Here is a 22691-nt window from a genome sequence, read left to right as displayed (position 1 = left end):
CTTTCCCCCCCCCCCCCCCCCCCGAGACTGCAGCTTTGTGGCAGTGTCAAAAGGGACAAAGTCAGGGAGCAGCATTTTCCACGGCATGAACCATGCAGATATTCACATGCAAATAAATGCTTTTTCTTGTCATTGGATCAGCAAGATTTGTAGGCTGTGCCCCCTTTCTTTTCCATAACCCTCATTCCTCTTAGGTAATATTAGGCTGTGTCTACCCTAGAGAGAACAATTGTTGACGTTACATTTGTTATATACCAGTTGTTCCACCACTGATGGGTGCATGGAGACTACTCATCTGGAATTAGTGTAAAATGTTGCTTGCATTTCCACACTGGTGCTGCCCTATACCACTTTGGATGAGATGGCTGTTATGTTCAACTGCTCCAGCAGCCAAGAGTTGTCTCCTCTGGTGCCTCCCACCGTGCTACCTTCAGCAGTGCCCCCACTGTATCTCCCATCTCATAAAGCTAAAAAAGTGATCCGTTTGTTCATTTTGATAATCTTGCAAATAAATCCAGCCTATAGTTAAAGCTGCTTATGTAGAAAAACATATAACTTGGAATGGAAAACTCTTGATAGGAGACATTGGAGGCATTGAAATCCATAAATAATTTATAGCTTACAATTCAAACCACTTCTGCCTCTAGCACAAAGGTAATTAATCTTATTCAACTTTATACTTAAAACTAGATTAGATTCAGTTGTACTTCCAGAGCTATTCTCAGCTTTGATATTTTAATTGCCAAGGGAAAGACAATTCTCTTAAATTTAAGTGTTTTCCTGTTTCAACTTTTGTGAACTTTTTTTGTAAACTCATGTGAACAGATGATGCTTTACAGGTAACGTGGTCTCAAGTAGGGCCCTACCAATTTCACGGCCATGAAAAACGTGTCTCAGACTGTGACCCCTCCGTGCTGCTCAGAGTGCCCCAGCCTGGGGCTCATAGCTGCAAGTCCTGGCCGGGCTGGGGAGGGACGGGACTTGCCCTTCCCCTGCACAGGCACTCTCGGGGGAGATCAGAGCCACCTCTGGGTGCCTCCCCCTGCTACAGGAAGCTCTGGGTCTGAACGGCAGCACCAGAGGTTCTTGCAGCTGGAGGCTTGTGGAGGTGGGTCTGAACGCCCCCTTGGTGCTGGGAGCGCCCCAGTCAGGGGCTCCTGGCTGCTAGTCTAAGCCGGGCTGGAGAGGGACAGGACTTCCCCCTCACCTGCATGGCTGCTCTCGGGGGAGTAGGGCGGAAGAGAGATCAGAGCCATGTCCGAGTACCTTTTGGGTTGGGACCCCCACAGTTTCAACACCATTACATTTCAGATATAAACATATGAAAACATGAAATTGACCAATTAAAAACCCTCTGGCCATGAAATTGATCAAAATGGACTGTGAATTTGATAGGATCCTAGTCTCAAGGAATGAGCACAGGAATGGAAGATTGGGAACTCTAATTCAGAATTCTAATCACACCTGTGCCACTGGCTTATTCTTTGGCCTTGGGCAGGTTCCATAAGCTCTCTGCATCAAATTCTTCCAGTGTAAAATGTGGATAACACCGTGTCTGGAAAATATATTTACATAGATCTGTGAAAATGTCAAATGCTCAAGACTAATTTTTGGAACAGAAAACAGAAGTAAAACAAATTAAAAATTGCAGGCATTCTCTAAAGGGAAACAAATAATGATGTTTGTAATACCTTTATTTCAGTAAACCTTTTAAATTCTTGAGCTACAGAAATCATTGTATAAATATGTTCCTTCCCATCCCATCATTTGTAAGATTATATTTTAAAATATACTTACACAATAACCCATTAGGTATTTGGCAGATTAACTATCTGAAAAGCTTAAATGTTCAGGTCTCGAACTGTACACAAGTGTACCTATGCAGATTGAATGTACTTCAGCTGGGTATCACATTACATGCTTGGAGGCCCTCATCTTACAAACATTTATGCATATGCTTAATTTTAGTCTCATTGACAGCAGTGTTTTATAACTGAGAAGCCAAAATGTTGAGTTTATATCTTAATAAGCAAAACCACTTTCAAAACTTTTTCCTAATAACCAAATTCCTTTCTTTGTGGTGTCCTGTTTATTTACATTTTTACTCCGTTGAGTATCTTGCTGTTTTTTATACATTCGGAATTAACCAACAATTGTTTTCTTTTCTCTACAGCTACTGGCAGTCTTTCGATTTAACGTGTTAATACTTGCATATGCAATGTGCAGACTGCGCCATTGGTGGGCAATAGCTGTGAGTAGTAGCCAAGCACAACAGAGTTAACTAGAAATGGGTCAAACTTTGACAAATTTTAGATGCCTCCAAACATTAGTATGTTGAGAAGCATCTATCTATAATAAAATAAATGTAAGAATGTGCAACAAGTAGCATGCTGAGCAAATGAGTCCTGGTCTTGAAACATTTTTCTGGTTGTTATTTGGTATACAAATAGTATAAGGTAGAAGATCCATTTCCGTTCTTTGAAGAATTCCAACTGTCAATTCCTTTTTGAAGTGAAAATGGGAGGGGGTAGATAGACCTTTTTTTCTTACACTTTCTTATAATGCTCTAAGCTGTGGTTAGTACATGTTGCTGTATTTGCCATGCCACTTCACAACCCATTTTTCCATCTGACTTGGTTTCTTTAGACCAGAGTTTGAAAAATCCAGTTAACCATTGGAAACTAGGCAGCTTTATTCAGGGAAGGTTGTGGGAAAGGAGAACGCCATATTGATTTCAGAGTTCGTGTGCAGACATTCAGTTACATGCTGCCGCCTCAACTCTCGAGTTCATGTATTGTACTCACTTCCACTTTCCTGAGATTTTAGGCATGTATCACTGTGCTCATCTTGTTCTATACTCCAGTTCAAAGTGCTGCCCATAGGCCCCCTGTAAAATCGGAAATTCTTAAGGATTTTTTGAGTGTATTGGAGTAAAATTCATTAACACAGCTATTTCTGTAACTGATATGAAGAGGAGAGGGAATTTAACACATTTAATGAATGTGACTCATACTTCCATCCATATGGTGGTTTTCAGTGAATACTGCAGGCTGTAATATAATAAAGCACCTACTGCTGGCTCATTATATTGTAGATCCAAGAAAGCAATTTTTTCTATGTTGTGCTGCTATGTTTGTTTCATTTGCTGTGTTTGCATTTCTATGTAGAACGTTTTTAAAGGAGCAATATACAATACGTCTTTCACTAGACTGGCTCTGAGCCCGAGTCTCTTGATTCAGTAAAAGTACATTGTCATCTTGCCACAGGTGTACATCTAATAGAAATTGCTGCTGAATTTTAGGGGACTAGTGATTTTTTTATTCTAAAATGTGTTAATTTCAAAATCCCCTTGCCTATAATTTTGACTTGTAGATTGCATCTTCCATCTTTACACAAGGGGCTGTGAGATAGCAAGCCAAACCCATCACAAGTGGTAAGCATTAGAGGAGATACAAAATCCGATTGGGACTTTTTCTGGAATAAGTGAATCTCATTTTAAATCTCCTTTGTTCTCATCAGAAGAGAACCACATTGTTTGCTGCAAATTGGTATTACTTGCAGCGATGTTGGACCATTGTGCGTTAACAGAGCTATGTAGTGAAGGATGCATAGTATCTCTTCACAGTATGTATAGGTCAAGTGAATACCATTAGCCCCTGGCTTTCATGATCACAAATTTCATTCACAAATTTATTTTTATTCTCTGCTATTTCACTTAGCAACAACCCCCCCCCCGCCCAACCTTCCCAAAAAGACTTCACTATTCATAATACTTGAAGTGTTTCTAGGTTGTTTACCCAAATATGGTAGCTATATAGAATCATAGAATATCAGGGTTGGAAGGAACCTCAGGAGGTCATCTAGTACAACCCCTGTTCAAAGCAGGACCAATCCCCAACTAAATCATCAGGGCCAGGGCTTTGTCAAGCCTGACCTTAAAAACCTCTAAGGAAGGAGATTCCACCAGCTCCCTAGGTAACCCATGCCAGTGCTTCTCCACCCTCCCAGTGAAAAAGTTTTTCCTAATATCCAACCTAAACCTCCCCCACTGCAACTTGTTCTGTCATCTGCTACCACTGAGAACAGTCTAGATCCATCCTCTTTGGAACCTCCTTTCAGGTAGTTGAAAGCAGCTACCAAATCCCCCCTCATTCTTCTCTTCTGCAGACTAAACAATCCCAGTTCCCTCAACCTCTCCTCATAGGTCATGTGCTCGAGCCCCTTAATCATTTTTGTTGCCCTCTGCTGGACTCTCTCCAATTTTTCCACATCCTTTTTGTACTGTGAGGCCCAAAACTGGACACAGTACTCCAGATGAGGCCTCACCAATGTCAAAGAGAGGGGAATGATCACGTCCCTCGATCTGCTGGCAGTGCACCTACTTATACAGCCCAAAATGCCATTAGCCTTCTTGGCAACAAGGGCACACTGTTGACTCATATCCAGCTTCTCATCCACAGTAACCCCTATGTCTTTTTCTGCAGAACTGCTGCCTAGCCATTCAGTCCCTAGTCTGTAGCAGTGCACGGGATTCTTCCGTCCTAAGTGCAGGACTCTGCACTTGTCCTTGTTGAACCTCATCATATTTCTTTTGGCCCAATCCTCTAATTTGTCTAGGTCCCTCTGTAGCCTATACCTACCCTCTAGCATATCTACCGCTCCTCCCAGTTTAGTATCATGAGTGTGTATGAGTGTTTGAATCTTTAAAATGGCTTGCAAAATGAATAGCAGAGTAGGTGGGTTGGTATTTGGAGTAATAGCTGTGGTTTTGTTGTTTTTTTTTCTGAAGTAGGTGTAATATCTTTAAATGGGTGGTGATTTACAAAATAAGGTATTATCAATATGTAGTTAAATTACAATTTATAATAACTCAGTATCTGCACAGTTTCTAAGTTACCATCTCTGCTGTGTCGAAATAGATGAGTACCCTGGTGTTTTGAGGCATCCAAATTAAAATGATTACACCCCTAGACAATCTAATTTGAGTTGAAGTTTCAACATCTTGTCACCTCAATCTTACTAATCTATGACCTTGTTAATTGTTGGGTAAATTTTAATGTGATTGCCGTGACTTTGGATTTCATGCCTTAGTGATTAATAAATTACTGTATTATGCTGAGAAAGTAAATCCACAATTATAAGTGCAGTTTTAACTGTTTTTAACACTGTCTTTTTCAGTTTACAACAGCAGTGACCAGTGCCTTTTTATTAGCAAAAGTAATTCTCTCAAAGGTACGTATTCAGATCAAATTTTAATTTATTTATTTAAAATCATGGTTTTCCATGAGGAAAAATGTGGTGTTTTGTTTTTTCAAGTTGTTTTCCCAGGGTGCTTTTGGCTATGTGCTGCCCATTATATCCTTCATACTTGCCTGGATAGAGACCTGGTTCTTGGATTTTAAAGTGTTACCACAAGAAGCAGAAGAAGAAAACAGTAAGTTTACTTCTTAGAGCCACCTCAGTTATTGCAGTCCACCTTGTACTTTTTTCTGCCTTTTACGATAAGAGTATTCTCCCCTTGTCACACTCAGAAACCGCTAGTGTATCTGATTTTTGAAACAAAGATTCTAGCAGTGTATCTGATTCTTGAGACAAAGTCGGGGAGGTAATATCTTTTATTAGTCCAGTAAAGGATGTTGCCGCAATCAGCTTGTCTCTAATATCCTGGGGCCAACACAGCTGCAGTAACACTAAATGTCTTATCCTTATCTTTTCTCCCATTGTAAAGAAGAGGAGGAATTTCTATGCAGAAGGAAGTGTCAGGAATGCCAAAATTACACATCATGGGAGGGCAACTTGCCATGAACCCACCAGCATGTCTTATTTTCATATATCTTTACAACTTTTAATAAAAAACATTGCATGTAGCTGGGGCAAGTAACATTTTTGGCTGGGTGAGTGGAGTGGGGTGGAGAGCTGAGCTGCTGGCTCCTTCACTTGAAGGGAGCAAAAGAGTTCACAACAGATCAGGTGCCACTAGTTGTTTTTGAAAAAGGATGGGGAAAGGAGAGAATAGTGCTCCTGGAGCCACTGTCTCTGTCATAGTATGGGACCAGCACATCCTAGGAACTCCTTCAAGAAGAGGCAAGTGAGGGGCAGAGGAGAAGCTTGGAGCATGAAGACTTCCTACAGATTTATGGAGCAAAGGTAGAGGCATTCACAATTGATTTTATTTTATTTTGATATTTTTTTGGTAAGAGATAACATTAATTGGGCAGGATCTTGAAAAAGTGCACTCTATAGTACAGTGAACCTTTTGTCTTTACATAAACAATTTAAATCTGGTCTGAAACAAGTGACTGTAAGTGAATGTTTTCCTCTAAGATCAATAAGTCTTGATAGTGGCATCAACAGTGGAACTCAGTTTCTCCTCACCAAAGCACGTTACAGTTAATCCAGCACATTGGAGCACCAAATCTTTTCACACTCTCAATCTCCTTTCCCATCCAAAAGAAGATAATTAAATTAGACGGGGTTGTTTATTTAAAAAAACCCAAGACACTAAATAGGAAAATGTAACATATCATTCTTTGCCTTGCTAATTAGCCAGTTATTTTTATTCTGTCACTTAGATCACGCAGTATCCCAGCAGCTAAGCAGCCTGGTGAATTCAAAGTCAAGCATTGTTTTAAAATTAGCAGTCCAGATTTTTAAGTACATCTTTTACAATGAATACTCATAAGTGAAGAAAAGATTTGACATGTGTAACCTACATCTTTTTGAGGTTCAGTTAATAGAAATTGTTGAAAAACTAAATTTTGTTTCCCCATTTTTGGTGGGTTAAAGGAGAATAGTTATAGTATTGTTCTAAAGGAATCTTCTGTTTTGAAGTACAGTGTGCTCTTGTTTGAGCTACTAATATTTTTAAAGAAAATACTGTGTTCCCTGATGTAGAGCATTGTTGTGCAGTTACTTCAGATGCTCCACGGGACTCTTTCCTTGTATTTGAGGATTGCAGATGCTCAGTACATCTTGGGATTTCTCCCCAAGTTTGTGGTTGTATATGTTCTGTGTTTTTATGTATAATATACAACATTAAATCTTGCTGCCAATAGGAATTCTCTATAATCTCTATAATTACACCACTTTGGGGAAGAAAAATATATTTTTAACAACGCCTTTGCTGTGTAGAAAAATAGTCGAGTGTTCGAAGTTAAAGCAAGAATTACGGAAAATACAATAGTTTTCTGTGTTTTAAAAGATGGAAAGTAGGATACTATGATTCTAGATAAATATTTTCATAAATAGGAACATGCATATGCATATATTTATTATAACTAGACATGGGCTAAGCAGCTGGATAAAACTACCTTGATCTATTTGAACAGAACCGACATTTATTTTGAGATTTGAAAAAAATGAGATTAACTCTTTGTATTATATTTGATTCTCACATATGTCTGTATTTTGTGGTTCCTGCTAAAATATGGAGAGAATTTCCAGACATGCTAGAAGTAAAAGCACTGGAAACCTCATGGGAGCTGCTTCTTGTAAGACTTTCAGAACAGTTTTGTAAGCCAAGAAGTGCAGGTAAACATCAAAGTGTTTGGTGCTTCCCTGCACTGAGCTGCCTAATTTTGAGGTTTACTCATCAGGTGAGGTTTTAAATGGTATGACCCATTTTTAATTCCTCCTTTGTTTTTATTCTCCTAATGACTCATCACTCCGTTTTCCCACTTGCCACTAATATTTGGTTTCCTACATTGTTGCCTCCCAAGGAACTGGTTGGCAGAATAAATTGCTATCTGCAAATAAGTGGCTGAGATGGAAAACAAAGTTCAGCTCTGATTAGAAAATAACCTATTATCACACTACCTTTGTCGTTTGTTATTTCAGTGTTTAGTACAGATTCAGTGACAGTAACGTTAAAAAAAACAGGGCAATCCCTAAGGGACAGTAAATAAAAGATGGGGAATTTAAATTTGTTCAAGTACCAAAAAAAAAGTAGGGAGCATTCCTGCATTGGCATGGGAATGCATTAAAAGCTCTACTATCTCTTCCATATCCAGCACCTGCGATTCTGAGACTGGCTGAACGTAAATGGAACAAATGGCAGTACTAGTCCACGCAGGCTTATTATGCATGATTTTTCTTTCTTCGCTACCCCAAAACTTGAATTCATTCCCATAAGTAGAACTTAGTTAGCAAGGATATGTTGTATTGCCTGGTGGAGTGAATAGTTCAGACTTTAGAAAAAGAAAAAACTTTTTCTAAACCAAAGTGGTATGATTGGCACAAATTAATAACTAGAAGGTGTTCCCTATTTACTGGGTGGTATTCCCTTCAGCTTTACTCAGAATTGCCTATCTTCATCATCAAAACAAATAGGACTGAGATTCATTTTTTCCCACAGCACTCTTTGCTTCTTGATAATGCATAGTCCCTCCTCCCCAAATCCCACCCACCAAAGAGTAAGTTTTTATGAATTCTTTTGTATTGAAATAATATCTTGCAGTAACACAACTTACACAGACCACAATGGAAACAAACTTTTTATAATATAGCACCTTATATTCTGACTGATAGTGGTAACAGTGATGCACATTTCTAATTACTGCTTTTCTTAGGGCTCTTACTGGTGCAAGATGCGTCTGAGCGAGCAGCTCTTCTTCAGCCTGGACTCCTCTCTGATGGGCAGTTTTATTCTCCTCCAGAATCTGCAGCAGGTAATTTTATTCAGAGTGTGTATGCAGAGAATAATTTTCTGTTGCTGTTAGGTTTCCTGCAGATTCCCACGGAGAGTGTCTAAGCTAAAGGGCAGTGACACAGTAATTTTATAGTTTTGGTACCAGAAAATGTGACTTTAATTTATCAGCATTCGATCTGATTCGATCAATCTGCAATTTACGCTTCTCTGTTGTAATTTTTGCTACAATACATTGGGCACTTGTTGCAAGTAAAATTCCATGTAGCATTTTAACACTGCAGAAATAACAGACTTACCCATTGCTATAAATCTTTATAATATGAAGTTATATTTAATTTGAAATATGTCAGCTGTTCAGTTTGGCACTTAAAATCTCAAAAATCCTTTTCTAGTAGTGTCAAGAAATATAAAACCTGTACTTTACATATCTGGTTTTTAGATCTGTTGTGTTAAATAAGCTCAGAGAGGAGATATGATAGTGGTATATAAAATAATGAATGGAGTAGGGAAGTCCGAGGCCTGGTCTACACTACGCGTTTAAACCGATTTTAGGAGCGTTAAACCAATTTAACGGCGCACCCGTCCACACTAAGAGGCCCTTTATATCGATATAAAGGTTTCTTTAAACCGGTTTCTGTACTCCTCCCCAACGAGAGGAGTAGCGCTAATATCGGTATTACCATATCGGATTAGGGTTAGTGTGGCTGCAAATTGACGGTATTGGCCTCCGGGCGGTATCCCACAGTGCACCACTGTGACCGCTCTGGATAGCAATCTGAACTCGGATGCAGTGGCCAGGTAGACAGGAAAAGCCCCGCGAACTTTTGAATATCATTTCCTGTTTGCCCAGCGTGGAGCTCCGATCAGCACGGGTGACGATGCAGTCCCAAATCCAAAAAGAGCTCCAGCATGGACCGTACGGATGTGATCGCTGTATGGGCAGACAAATCTGTTCTATCAGAGCTCCGTTACAGAAGACGAAATTCCAAAGCATTTTTAAAAAATCTCCAGACAGAGGCCACAGCAGGGACTCAGCACACTGCTGCATGACAAGCGTAACGGAAAGCCAAAGAATCAAATGGACGCTCATGGAGGGAGGGAGGGGGGACTAAGGACTCAAGCTATCCCACAGTTCCTGCAGTCTCCGAAAAGCATTTGCATTCTTGGCTGAGTTCCCAATGCCTGTAGGGTCAAACACATTGTCCGGGGTGGTTCAGGGCATAGCTCGTCAATTTATCCTCCCACCCCAGAAGGAAAAGGGAAAAAATCGTCTCTTGACTCTTTTAAATGTCACCCTATGTCTACTGAATGCTGCTGGTAGACGCGATACTGCGGCAGTGAACTGCAGCATCCTCGCCCCCCCTCCTTGGTGGCTGATGGTACAATATCACTGATATCCATCGCCATCATCAGCCTTGTGGCAGATGGTGCAGTGCAGAAGGACTGGTATCCATCCTCATCATCAGCCCATGAGTGCTCCTGGCTGGCCTCCCGGTCATTCCCAGTAGATGGTACAGAACGGCTGGTAACCGTCTTCATCATAGCAACAGGGGGCTGAGCTCCATCAGCCCCCGCCCTTCATGTGTAAAGAAAAGATTCTGTACTGCCTGGACTGTCATAGCAGCGGGATGCTGGGCTCCTCTCCCCCACACTGCTTAATGTCCTGTCTGGACTATCATAGCAGCTGGAGGCTGCCTTCCCCTCATTTTATCTCACTAACAAGTCACTGTTTCTTATTCCTGCATTCTTTATTACTTCATCACACAAATGGGGGGACACTGCAACGGTAGCCCAGGAAGGCTGGGGGAGGAGAGAAGCAACAGGTGGGGTTGTTGCACGGGCACCCCCTGTGAATGGCATGCAGCTCATCATTTCTGCGGGATCTGACACGGAGCGGCTGTGCTCTCTGGTTCTCTGATACACTGATTCTCTAGTACGCTTGCCCCATATTCTAGGCAGGACTGATTCTATTTTTAGATACCATAAAGGAGGGATTGACTCGGGGAGTCATTCCCATTTTTCTCTTTTGCGCCCCCGGCCGACCTCAGCCAGGGGCACCCATGACAGCAGCAGACAGTACAGTACAGAAGGACTGGTAACCGTCATCTCATTGCCAATTTACAATGGCAGCAGACGGTACAGAACGGCTGATAACCGTCTAGAATGCTGCTGTGTAGCGCTGCTGAATCGCCTCTGTCAGCGGCATCTAGTACACATACGGTGACAGTGACAAAAGGCAAAACAGGCTCCATGGTTGCCATGCTATGGCGTCTGCCAGGGCAATCCAGGGAAAAAGGGCGCGAAATGATTGTCTGCCGTTGCTTTCCCAGAGGAAGGAGTGTCTGACGACATTTACCCAGAACCACCCGCGACAATGATTTTTGCCCCATCAGGCACTGGGATCTCAACCCAGAATTCCAAGGGGCGCGGGAGACTGCGGGAACTATGGGATAGCTACGGAATAGCAACCCACAGTGCAACGCTCCAGAAATCGATGCTAGCCTCGGACCGTGGATGCACACCACTGAATTAATGTGCTTGGTGTGGCCGCGTGCACTCGACTTTATACAATCTGTTTTACTAAACCAGTTTATGTAAAATCGGAATAATCCCGTAGTGTAGACGTACCCCGAGTCCTATCATACATAATACAAAAGCAAGATGATATTCAATTAAACTGAAAGGCTAACAAATTTAAAACAGATCAGAACTTGAGATCAAGGGGTTTCTTGCTCTCTTATCATCAGAAAATCTGAACAGAAATAAGGGCTTGTCTACACTACTGCTTAAATTGATGTAATTTGCGTTGTTTGGGGCGACGTAAGTTACTTTCACTTAAAGTGGCGTCTATACCACACTCTGTCGGCAGGAGACACTTTCCCACCAACACAGCTTCTGCCTCTCATTGAGATGGAGTAATTATGCCGATGGGAGAGTGCTCTCCTGTTGGCATAATACATCTCCACCAGACATTCTACAGTGGCGCAGCTGCACTGATGTAGCCTTGTAGTGTAGACTAGGCCGAAGTGTTATAGACAGATAGATAAGGTGCTAAGTTTTGTTGAGGCAAACTTCAGTTGCATCTTAACTAGGCCTATGATGCATCTCAGTTGGGTCAGTGTAAGAGGTGACTAGACACAGAAAGAAACAGCTTTACTATCTGATTCAAGGATAAGTTTGCAAGGAGTGCAGATACACTGTCATCTGTTTACTTGTAGAATTAACTACAGCTGAATTCTTTAAGAAACAAATATGGAACCCCACAATACCACGCTAGTCATTTTTCAGAATAGGACTTCACTTTCATGCTGTCTGTTCATACCTTTTAAAATATGAAAGCAAATCAAATATTGTCATCTGCAAAATATTATTAATATCTTCCTGCGATCTTGTAAGGTGTGCCTTATAAAGGTATACTTTGGCATTATTTTTACAGGTTAATTTTGTTCCTACCGTTACAGTTCCATTAGAGACTCTTCACAGCTGTCTGTCCTGTCACATGGGGGGGAGGAAATCAAAAACAGTTGTCTCAGATTTCTGTGAGGAGCTCATCTGTCAGGAGTCTGGACTGCTGGTCTTTTTACACTGTTGAAGATAGCTGGCTGAATGGCTTTTGGCACCTAGCAAAACACTTCCTGGAAGCAATCCCATATCTGTCCCTCTGCTGCTATCTTGTTGCTGCAGCAGGATCAGAGCAATGCAGTGGTCATCCCAGTGACTGGAGTGAGCCTGGTCCTTTCCGTGGCTGGCCTCTCCTATGTTTGCCCCAGGGCACCTACGGTGTTACTTGGATGTATTCCAAGCCATTAAAATTAAACTCTGAATTTTTGGAAATCAAACTTTGTTACACTTTCAATAGCGCAAACCAAAGAGGAGAAAGTCTTTGCAGTTATTCATAGCTGTATTCCTGCACTAAGGAAAGCTACATAGAATGCTTTAGTTCTCAGGTGCTTTGAGGAAGTGTTACAGGTTAGGAAATCTTTCACTGGGCTGAGAGAGGCTTGTACAGGATTTAGACAGGGTAACAAAAGCTTCAACAGCCAGCTGTGGAGTGGAGGTACCTGTAATAAGGAGCAACAACCTAGAGGTCACGCTGGCCATCTCTGTACAAAGGAGAAACTTGCATGGGAAGATCACATATCCACTTTTTTATAACTTTTTGTATTGGTAATAAATACAGTATTTTATGTTCATAAGGCTACTATTGACAGTTATTTTGCATGTTATGTGGAGGTTAATGTAGAAGTATCACTCAGGAGCAAGAGTGCAATATAATCAAGGATGATCTTGTTATAATGATATATTAATGAAGAAGGGATATTAACTACTGAATTTAGTACAGTATAAGGCTAAACTGTTTAGCATCATAGCTATCTTTATTATACTGTCATATAGTTCCATCTAGTGGTTGTAAGAGGCATTAGGACAATATAGAGCACAGCATAAAACAGCTAATTGCTCCTGTACCCATATACTGAGTCACCTGTTGTATCTGAGCGATATCATCTATCTAGTAGGTTGTAATTCTGAGCCTTTAAGAATACAGGCTGAGTATCGGAAGTATTGTATTGTTACCCTTGTAACCTTATTTTGAAATCCACAATGCTGCATTATTTCTTGTCTGTAGAATCATGGAAAGATGCATAGAGTAAAAATAAGTCCTACAGGTAACTTTAAATCAGAAGATATTTTAGAAAATTATCATAAATATCCACTGGTCTAATCTGGCTTCCAGTAGATTTTGGGGAAAATTGGCAGAAGTAAGCAGCCAGATCTAATCCAATCTAGTGGCAAAAAAAGAGTTTAAATTTTTTTTTTTCGGATTTGCTGTCCAGTCTACTGCTACAGACAAGAGAATTGGGATTTGATAGCAACCTTTGAGACTGGGATTTTTAAAGGTCTGCGTTCTAGAAATGATCCTTACTGCTGTCATGGATTAAAGCTTCCTTAGGTTGTGTTGGCCAAGTTTATTGCACACACCAGGGGATCCTTGCATTCTTCCGTTCCATCCTACAAGCTCCCTGCCTGTCATCCTCCCATCCCTCTCTACTTTAGGCACTCCCCCCAACCTCTTCCTTACAGGGATTCTGTGTGCCCCATGCCTTTTTTCCCTCTATGCCAGGGTCCACCATTCTCTCCCATAGCAAGAGCTCTGTGTGCATCCCATACCAAAGTCCCTCCAATTTCCCTCTTCCAAAAATTATGTGCTCGCCATTCTTATCTCCCCCTATGCCATGTTCCCTGGGGGGGCTTTATATGAACCTCCATTGTCCCATCCACACCGGGGGCTGTGTTCATTCCCCCACCTGCATGCCCCACATTCCTCTCTATACCATTATGATATTTGTGGGAGATGTATCATTCATGGTGTCAATATATTACTGTATTGGAAAGACAAGCAGAGGTTAGATAAGGTGTTGTCATGCTGGAAGGCATTATTGTGTGCCAGCAACCAATTCTTTGATCTGTGGACTATTGTAGAGGCGGTTAAAGCGTTATCCCTCGTTTTCCCCATTCTGGTTTTCCAGTTTTCCCCAAAATCAATAGGGGTCTCGCCATGGATGCCTAGAACATTTCTTGAAATTTTAGAATTGAAAGACATTGAGTTATGAATAGAGAAATGCCAAGTTGAGTGTAAGGCCTTTGCAAGGTCAGCCAATAAATTAAAAATCAGAAATAGTATAGGCAGTATCACTGGAGATATAAATTGATGACCATATTTTTCATTGTCAATGAGGAGAGACTAAAAAGAGACTGAAGAGCAGCATTGGGATATAATGAATGTAAGAGATAATAAATCAGAATGTTTCAGTGTATATCTAGGTGGTGGTCTAGAATGTCACAAAGTAGTTTGCAGTCCATTGGGAAAGCAGTGCAATAAATATAGCATAGAAGTTTAAGGGACACTCTTAACTGAAAATCACACGTTTGAAAATTCTGTACCTACTCTTGTTAAAAGTAAAACCAGTGATTATTGTAACTAAAAGATGGTTAAAAAAATTCTCTATTTTCTTTGTGCGTCTGATAGCTTTACGTATAGTTACTTTCAACGCTTCCCTTGCTAATCAGTTTTTTTCTATGCTAAAAAGACAAACGGGAGCAGAAAAACCCTTTACACTTTTTTGTTTTAAATTTGTAGGGCTTGTCTACATGCCATGACCACATGCACCAGAGGGGGGAGTAAACTCTAGAGTGCTCTAAAATATTGCACTCTGCCCCATGTAGACCCTCCTGCCTTGCTCTAAAAGGTTCCTAATGCGTGTTAATGCAGCACTGTTTCATATGGGACGACATCAACACGTATTAGGAACCTTTTAGAGCGAGTCAACAGGGTCTACACGGGGCAGTTAGGGTACAACACATGGGAACACTTTACAGTTTATACCCTTCTGGTACTGTGTAGACAAGCCCTTGGAGGGTGCCCTAGAGGAACATGAAATATTTTTAAGTTAGTCCTTTAAAAAATGTAAAGCTGCGTCCCTTTAAGAGGAATAGCTCAGTTTCAGTTTACTGTACTTACAGCCCCTTTAGCTTCAGTAAGCAGCTAATGGTTGCTGAGTAGCCATTGTGGTGAGAGCAGGTGCTAACTGAGCCAGGCAACAGTTAGATTTTTACAGTTTCTTTTAAATTTCAACTTCAAAATAATGGAAACAGTTGAGCCACTACAAAGAATTTTAATGATTTGAAGTAGTTTAGTTTAAAAAAAAAATCCCTCTAGGCTCTGTGGCTTTTTACCACAGATTTCATGTGAAAAATACAGCATTGCTCTTGTGGTCCACAATCTGGCTTTAAGATAGTAGCACAGATCTCCAGAGTAAGTTTCCCAGGCATTTTTCATCATAAACAGTTACAATCGAATGAGATTCTCACAGGAAAAATAACTGTTCAAGACACATACTCAAAGCTGGAATGGTTCAGAGGCTGAGAAATTTCTCACTAGCCACAGGCAGTGTTCAGTGCCAGGTGTGATGGGGACAAAGGAATCTATAACTCGAAACATAGCTACAGAACGTAGCTACAGGTCCTCATCTGACCTGTTTACCAGTATCCACACAGCACTGGTAGGTCCACCTACTTCTGCTAATATAGTATTGTACCTTAGTGAAGTGACTGGCTGTTCAGGGTTATCTCCTGTCAATTAGTGAGAGGAAGTGCTGCATGGGAGGTACAGAACTGTGTCCAGCTGAGCCATTTCATCTGGGACATGCCAGCATATTTGCAGTAAAGGCAAAGAGATGAGGTCCAGATGAAAAGCTGGCAAGCTGATGATGGGAGACCGGGAGAGGGAGATGCCTGAGATGAGACTGATAGACAGTGAAGGTGGCCTTCAAACTTCCAGTGAATTAGCTCTAATGTTGATCTTGTTTCCTTTTTTCTCACTTGGTCCAAACTAGGACCTTATGTAACAAAAAAGTCTAGTTTGCATGCTAGGCTACAGATTCTTCCTCACATTGGCTTACATGTTATCTAATCTAGATAGCAACATTTTGTTTTTTGAGTATTGGTCTAGAAACAGCCTTAAAGTTAAAGAAATATTTTCTGGATGATGGGATATGTAATTTAAAGTCAGAAAATCTCCTCATCAGTGAATTAATTTAGAATTGTAGCTTGTCACCCAGCTGGGCTTGGTTACAGAACAAATTCTTAGCCTCTGGAAAAACCTTCTGTAGGACCATTCATCCTAGTCATATATGGGATGGCACAGTGAGACAGAATAAAGGTCAGTCAAGTGGACTTGCCCTGTTGAGTGGGCACTAGATTCTGAAGGGACACTCCCTCCAATATGGCACAGTAGGTTGAGGTTCTAGGTGGGGATATAGAAAGGGCCCACCACCACTCTAAAGGGTTTACTGATTATAGATGTGTGTAGTACAGTGGTTTGAGCTTCAGACTGGGAGCAAAGATCTCCAGAATTCTAACCCCATCTCTGATACTAAGATCACAGAATGCATTAGTAAGTAATTTAACCTCTTTGTATTCCTGTCTCTAAAATAGGGTTAATAATTTACCATTGGTGGTCACAACTGTGCTATGATAATTCTGATTAGTTCAGTCTTCACATGTCATATAAATGAATACCATTATTTCACTAATGGTGTTTGGATTACTAATGACTTGATGCTTATAAAATACTTTACTTAGGCCTTTACTAGCATTTCCATTTTACACTAAAATCTCTGATTTTAGATTAAACACCGACAGACCCCGGTCGTCTGTGGGCGGGATCGAACCCAGGACCTCTGGAGCTTAGTGCATGAGCCAGAAGCCATATGCCTCTTAGCTAAGGCTGCAGAGCAGACTCATTAATCTCTCTTTCTAAATGATCTTGGTGCCACTAGCTGGGACAGAACACCACACCCAAGTGGTGTGTGGGTTACATACTTCCCTTAGCTGAGAAAGCGCGTCCCGCGCTTCAGAGACTTCCCAGTTGAAATCCTGAATGAGCCCCCACTTGTAATGCCAACAGACCCCAGTCATCAGCGGGCAGGATCAAACCTGGGACTTCTGTAGCTTAGTATCTGAGTCTCTACTGCATAAGCTAAAAGCCATATGGCTGTTAGCTCATTAATCTCTAAGTGGCCTCAGTGCCACTAGATGGGACAGAGCACCACGCCCAGGTGTGTGGGTTACATTAGGAAAACCTTATCTTGACAATTTGAACAGATTTTTTAATAAGGACTCTGAGTTTCTCTTACCAAACTAATAATTTTACTCTTTTTTTCCTGTTTAGGATCTGATGAAGAATCTGAAGAAAAGCAGGATAGTGAAAAACCAATTGTATAGCAACTATGAGAGATAACAGGCAAGTCCTTCTTTAGGGAAGATGTCTCTTGCATAAAAAGTTAATGTTTCTTTTTAATTTCCTTCCATTTAATCACCCAGGAATTAGCCACAATCCAAATGGTTAACACTGTTGGAACTGGCCTGTTTCTAATGTCTGAGCTAGCTGTTATGGAGCACAGGCAAATATATTTGACTGCTGAAAGGGTGAATTAGGACCCACCTACAATGAGGTCTGACTATCCCAGTTTTTCTCTTCCTGGTGACAGCAACAGATGAGGGCAAGGCACACTGGGTACTCTGGTTGGGTCTGAGATGAACTATCATTGAGCATATGAAAGGAAGTGGGCTAGCAGCATGCATGCATCTGTTGGCCCCCTGACATTCCTCCTCTTTCTTGCTTTAGAGGATGGGGAAGGACAAGAAGTTAGAGGATTTTGTGTGGAAGAGAGAAAGGAGCAGAAGTTACTTGAGTCCTTTCTCTTAGGTCTGGCCTACACTTAAAAGTTTGGTCAATGTAATTGCTATGAAAAAATCCACACACTAGAGTGCTGTAGTTGTGGCACCTATGCTCTCCTCACCACACTGTAGACACAGGTCAATAAAAGAATGCTGCTGTCCCCTGGGGAGGTCAAGTTCCTACAGCCAGGGGAAAAACCCTTTCCATTGCTGTAGTATCTATGCTGTGGTGCTACAGTGGTATAGCTATGGTGCTGTGTCTGTAGTGTAGACATGACAAGTGTAGAACATTGAGGGATCTGCGTGTTAAAGTGCTTTAAACAACAGAAAGAAGAGGGACAGGAGAACATATCAGAGTCAGGGAAGGGCTTGGCTACTTGGTGTATTCCTTATGTTTTATATGTTACCCTCTCTTAATACTTAGTACAAAATATTTTCTTACATATCAATTTTATTAACTATTGAAGAAACAGAATTCTTTCTATATTATTTCACAGTAGTCTTTCCCTCAAATGTGCTCACTCTGTTAAAACTGATATTGTTTCTATTTGATGGGGAATTAATCCTCTTAAGAGGCTTAAGTTCCTACCTGTCTTTTTTTTCATAGCTCATTTCTGATTTTTATATGAATAGTAGTGGGATATTGCTCTCTCTCTCTTTGAGCCTCTCTCTGTCTTAATGCCTCTCTCTCTATCTTAATGTCCATTGTCTTGGATCAAACTCTATTTATTCATCTTGACTTGTTTTATCTCTTACAGAGTGAAAATCTGAATCAAAGGCCATTAGGGAATTGCTTATATTGAAACTGTAACGACAATGTCTGCAGTTGCCTTTTTGGTGGAACTGCTAACAAAAGAATTTATTTATTAGAGAGCAAAAAAGAGTGATTCCCGTGTACTGTAATACCTCACAAACTTGTTCTGTTCACATATATATATTAGCCTGCCTCATGGCTGTTATGAAAAATTACTCAATTACTCATATTGTATTCAGTGATTCTTGAAGTTGATCTTCTAACAGCTAGGTAGCTACTAGAAAGTGTTGTGCTTGTGTAACTAATCAGTAGACCTGGTAATATATTGAAGTAACACTTCTGTGTGATGGAAGTATATTTAATGATTGTTTGAATTCACCAGATAAAATTATTTTACTTTGTTAAATATTTGTCCTGTTAATTTTTACATTTTCTTTTTTTTTAAACTCCATGCATTTTTTTAATGGACTTATGCACTCTTTGTAAAATAAAGAAAAATGTTAATAAAAACAATGTGACATATTGTGACATGTTTGTCCATCCCTTCACATAGTATGAAGATCTGCCTTTCCAACCTCCTTGTCTCTCACTGGGAATCAAAGGGTCTACATTGACTTTAATTTTTGTATAGATTTTATGGGACATACATGTAAAGTTAATTTATTGCTGCCTATTGTGACTGACTAGTGTGGTGGAGTATAATTTATAAATATAGCCTGTGTGACAGTAGAATCCTGTTTGTTTAAGCAGGAGGTAAATGTGGAATTTATTCTAATAAATGTTTTGGGCAAAGTTTTTCAGTGCAAATAGTAAACAACTCTGTTTTGGTGAAGAGTTTCAGGAAATGAGCTTCTGCAATAATTATGTGGATTGTGGGAGGGTTGAAACTGTAATCTACTTTAAAATGAAATTAAGGCCAGCAACTACTCACAAACAGAAAATCTATTGAGTTTTTATTGATAGTCTTCTTTTTAAATAGCATTAGCCCGAGAAAACAGGAAAATTTAAACCTACTGGTGTGATTTTTGGGAGTCTCAGTTTTTGGGTGCTCAACATGGGACACCTCAAAGGGGCCCTGATTTTCAGAAAGTGCTGAGCACCTGCACTTAAGGCATCACAAATTGGCTACCCCCAAATTACTAGTTACTTCAAAATCTTGTGCCATTTGTTTGTTAATTTTAACACCCAGGTGCATAACAACCATCCTCCTATGCCTTGTTGTGTGGGTGCCCATGCTTTATTCAAGGTTTAATGAATAGCAGGTGACCTGTGATATGATAGCAGTAATTTCAAAACCTAGCCACACATTACCAAGTAGAAAAACAAAGTGAAATAGTAGCTTTTTTCACAGCTCTATAATAGCCATTAGCTGATCAGATTTCATCCAGAGGTAGAATCATAGAATATCAGGTTTGGAAGGGACCTCAGTAGGTCATCTAGTCCAACCAATCCCCAGACAGATTTTTACCCCAATTCCCTAAATGGCCCCCTCAAGGATTGAACTCACAACCCTGGGTTTAGCAGACCAATGTGCTATACCTCCGTTGGTGTATGAAGCACTTACTTGAGGGGGAAAATAATCCACAGGCTTTTTTACATTATTCAGGCTTTCTGTGTAAGAATCTTACTTGTGCTCTACTGGAGGAAGTGACTGTATGGTGTTTATCTCTAGAAGTACCACGTGTTTCCTTCAGACTGAGACTCCCTTGACATTTTTCTCGCATTTTTGTCAACAATTGCTGTTCTATAATCAATGTATGGTGGGTGGAATTTGTACATTATTCACAATTCTTAGTAACTGTTGCCCTAATTGAATGTGGATTGTCATTCTGGCACTGTGACCTATGAAATCATAACTGGTAGAAAATATGTATTCAACCATGTGTGGGGATACAGTATGATAGGATGCTTGCCTTCACAGTTGAGAAGATTGTTAACTCTTGAATGGTATTAAACTCACTAGACAAAATCTAACTTCATGGTAGGAAGGAGGAACATCAGTGCATGTAGCTTTCCTTCAGTCCTCCTAGTCTTGCAATGGTAGCCTGTGTGTATTAATGTGCTTCGAACACACTGTAGAGTAAACTGCACTATTTCTACAAATACCATGGTGATAGACTATGAAGTGTTACTGTACTCTCTACATGCAGCTCACGCATGTTTTTGTATTACATTGTATTTCCATTAGCTGTGGCTTATAAATACGTATGTGGTGGGGCGCAGGACTGGCTGTGGTTTAACTGTCCTCATGTTATCACACACACCAATCACAAGCTACCTTTTCTGCAACAGCAGTGACTAGCTTAGTTTATAGAATTTTCCACTAAATAACCACATCTTCCAGCAAACAAATAACTCAAGCCTCAAAAATAATACTTAAAACAACCCCCGGCTCCCATGTTCAGCATGTAAAAGTGCAGCAGGAGGTCACCTTAGGTGCTCATGAGCCATTGCAGCTGTGAAATTTGCTACCACACACTTGATAAACCTCAGTAATTGCTACATGGTGACTTCACTTAGGGCTGGAGGTAAACAAAGGCCTTTCCACAAGAAGCTTTAAAACATAAAAACCTGTTCTGCTCGTGGCGATGCACACAGCTCCCATAAAAAACGAATGGAGGGGGCAGAATTGGCACTACAAATCTAATTACTGCAATTTAATTCATTTTTAAAAGTTTCCCCTCTTGCTATCATGGTCAGGGTGTTGTGCAAACAAAATGAAATCATAGTACAAAATAAGTCTCAATGGTAAGTGGTAGGTGCTTTAATACAACATCAAACAAATATTTTTCTTTCAAACTCAGGCCTGAGTCTCAGCTGCAGAGCTATGATGATTTACATCAGCTGAGGGTCTGGCCTGATCAGAACAAACTTGGTTTATTAACATTAGTGGATTGTGCTGTGTCGTCTTGTGTTCTGGACTGCAACAGCAGCAATAGAGGTGTGTTTTGTTTTGTTTTTCTCCAAAATATAAATGTGCACTAGAATCCATTGTAATTGTATATAAAGTATTTGGTCCAAAGATAGCTTTGCAGGTATTTATTTTCACTTAAACAGACCAAGCTAGCCAATTTAAATGCCAGTATGTTTGAAAAGTTTCAAGGCTAAGACATTACCTACTGAATAAGGGCCAGGCTCTCCACCCTTACATTGAACAGTACATAGTATCCTAATCTATGACTAACCCTGTTGATTTCATTGGGCAAATGTCTCAAAAATGAGTGGGAATGGCAGAATTTGGTACAAAGTACTTTGTTTTCCTGCAAATGTGTAATCCTTTGAAAACAGAATTATTTTATTTACAATATGTGTTTCCCACTTCCCTGTTCCATAGAAAACTTTTTTATTAAATTGTTTTGTTGGTTAAGTAATGGAAAACACATCCTATATATGATTCAGGAAATAACACAGTTGTTTGCTTTAAAGAATTTTAACCTCTTGAGAAGTAAATATAAGTATGCAGAACCCGTCTAATCTTTATACAGGATGTGGGAATACTAAGAACATAGCTGCACAAGCTATTAAAGTAAAAGATATACTGGTAATTGTGTATATGTAAAATACAGCTAATATGATTTTTCCTATATGGATACTGCAAGCATTCAGGGCCCAATGTGCTTGTACTTATGCCAATAATTTGCCCAGACTTGGACAACATTTTTAGAAAGATGAATATTAATGATTTTATCAAAATAAGGACTTGCAGAGTTTGGAGACGAGTTCAGAGTGATACCCGAGATCTCTTGCCTTTATTGGTTTAAAATGAACTGTTTGAGCGTACAGTATGCATTAAAGAGAGTATTTCACTTTTTTGAAATTCTTTAGGCATATTCTGAAGAGGGTATATCCAGTTAAGATTGTATTTCAGTCAGTATAACTTGTATGTTGTTAAAAGATATAATATGGAAGTTTGCCATGTATGAAGAAAGTGTAGATGTTTAGCTTTACTATTCTCTTTCAGACTTGTGTCTGTCTGCCTTGAAAAATCTTTTTTAAAAGTGTTTAGATTTCCTTTAAATAAATAAACTGGACAGAATATTTTGTAATGCA

General features: G+C 40.1%; 1 protein-coding gene across 1 annotated transcript in view; it reads left to right on the top strand.

Moving 5' to 3' along the window:
- STARD3NL (STARD3 N-terminal like) overlaps positions 1–19154 on the top strand; it is a 49508-nt gene extending 30354 nt beyond the window's left edge. Inside the window, exons 4-9 of the mRNA XM_045005807.1 lie at positions 2174–2251; positions 5179–5232; positions 5317–5434; positions 8568–8666; positions 17379–17450; positions 18646–19154. Of these exons, the coding sequence (XP_044861742.1) occupies positions 2174–2251; positions 5179–5232; positions 5317–5434; positions 8568–8666; positions 17379–17431 (402 nt within the window). The 3' untranslated portion in view covers positions 17432–17450; positions 18646–19154. The remainder of the gene's footprint in view (positions 1–2173; positions 2252–5178; positions 5233–5316; positions 5435–8567; positions 8667–17378; positions 17451–18645) is intronic.
- Positions 19155–22691: the final 3537 nt, after the last annotated feature.

The sequence above is a fragment of the Mauremys mutica genome, chromosome 2 (assembly GCF_020497125.1).
Source record: "Mauremys mutica isolate MM-2020 ecotype Southern chromosome 2, ASM2049712v1, whole genome shotgun sequence".
NCBI lineage: Eukaryota > Metazoa > Chordata > Testudines > Geoemydidae > Mauremys > Mauremys mutica.
The sequence above is the reverse complement of the archived record's forward strand: the minus strand, read 5'-3'. Positions and strand labels throughout refer to the sequence as shown.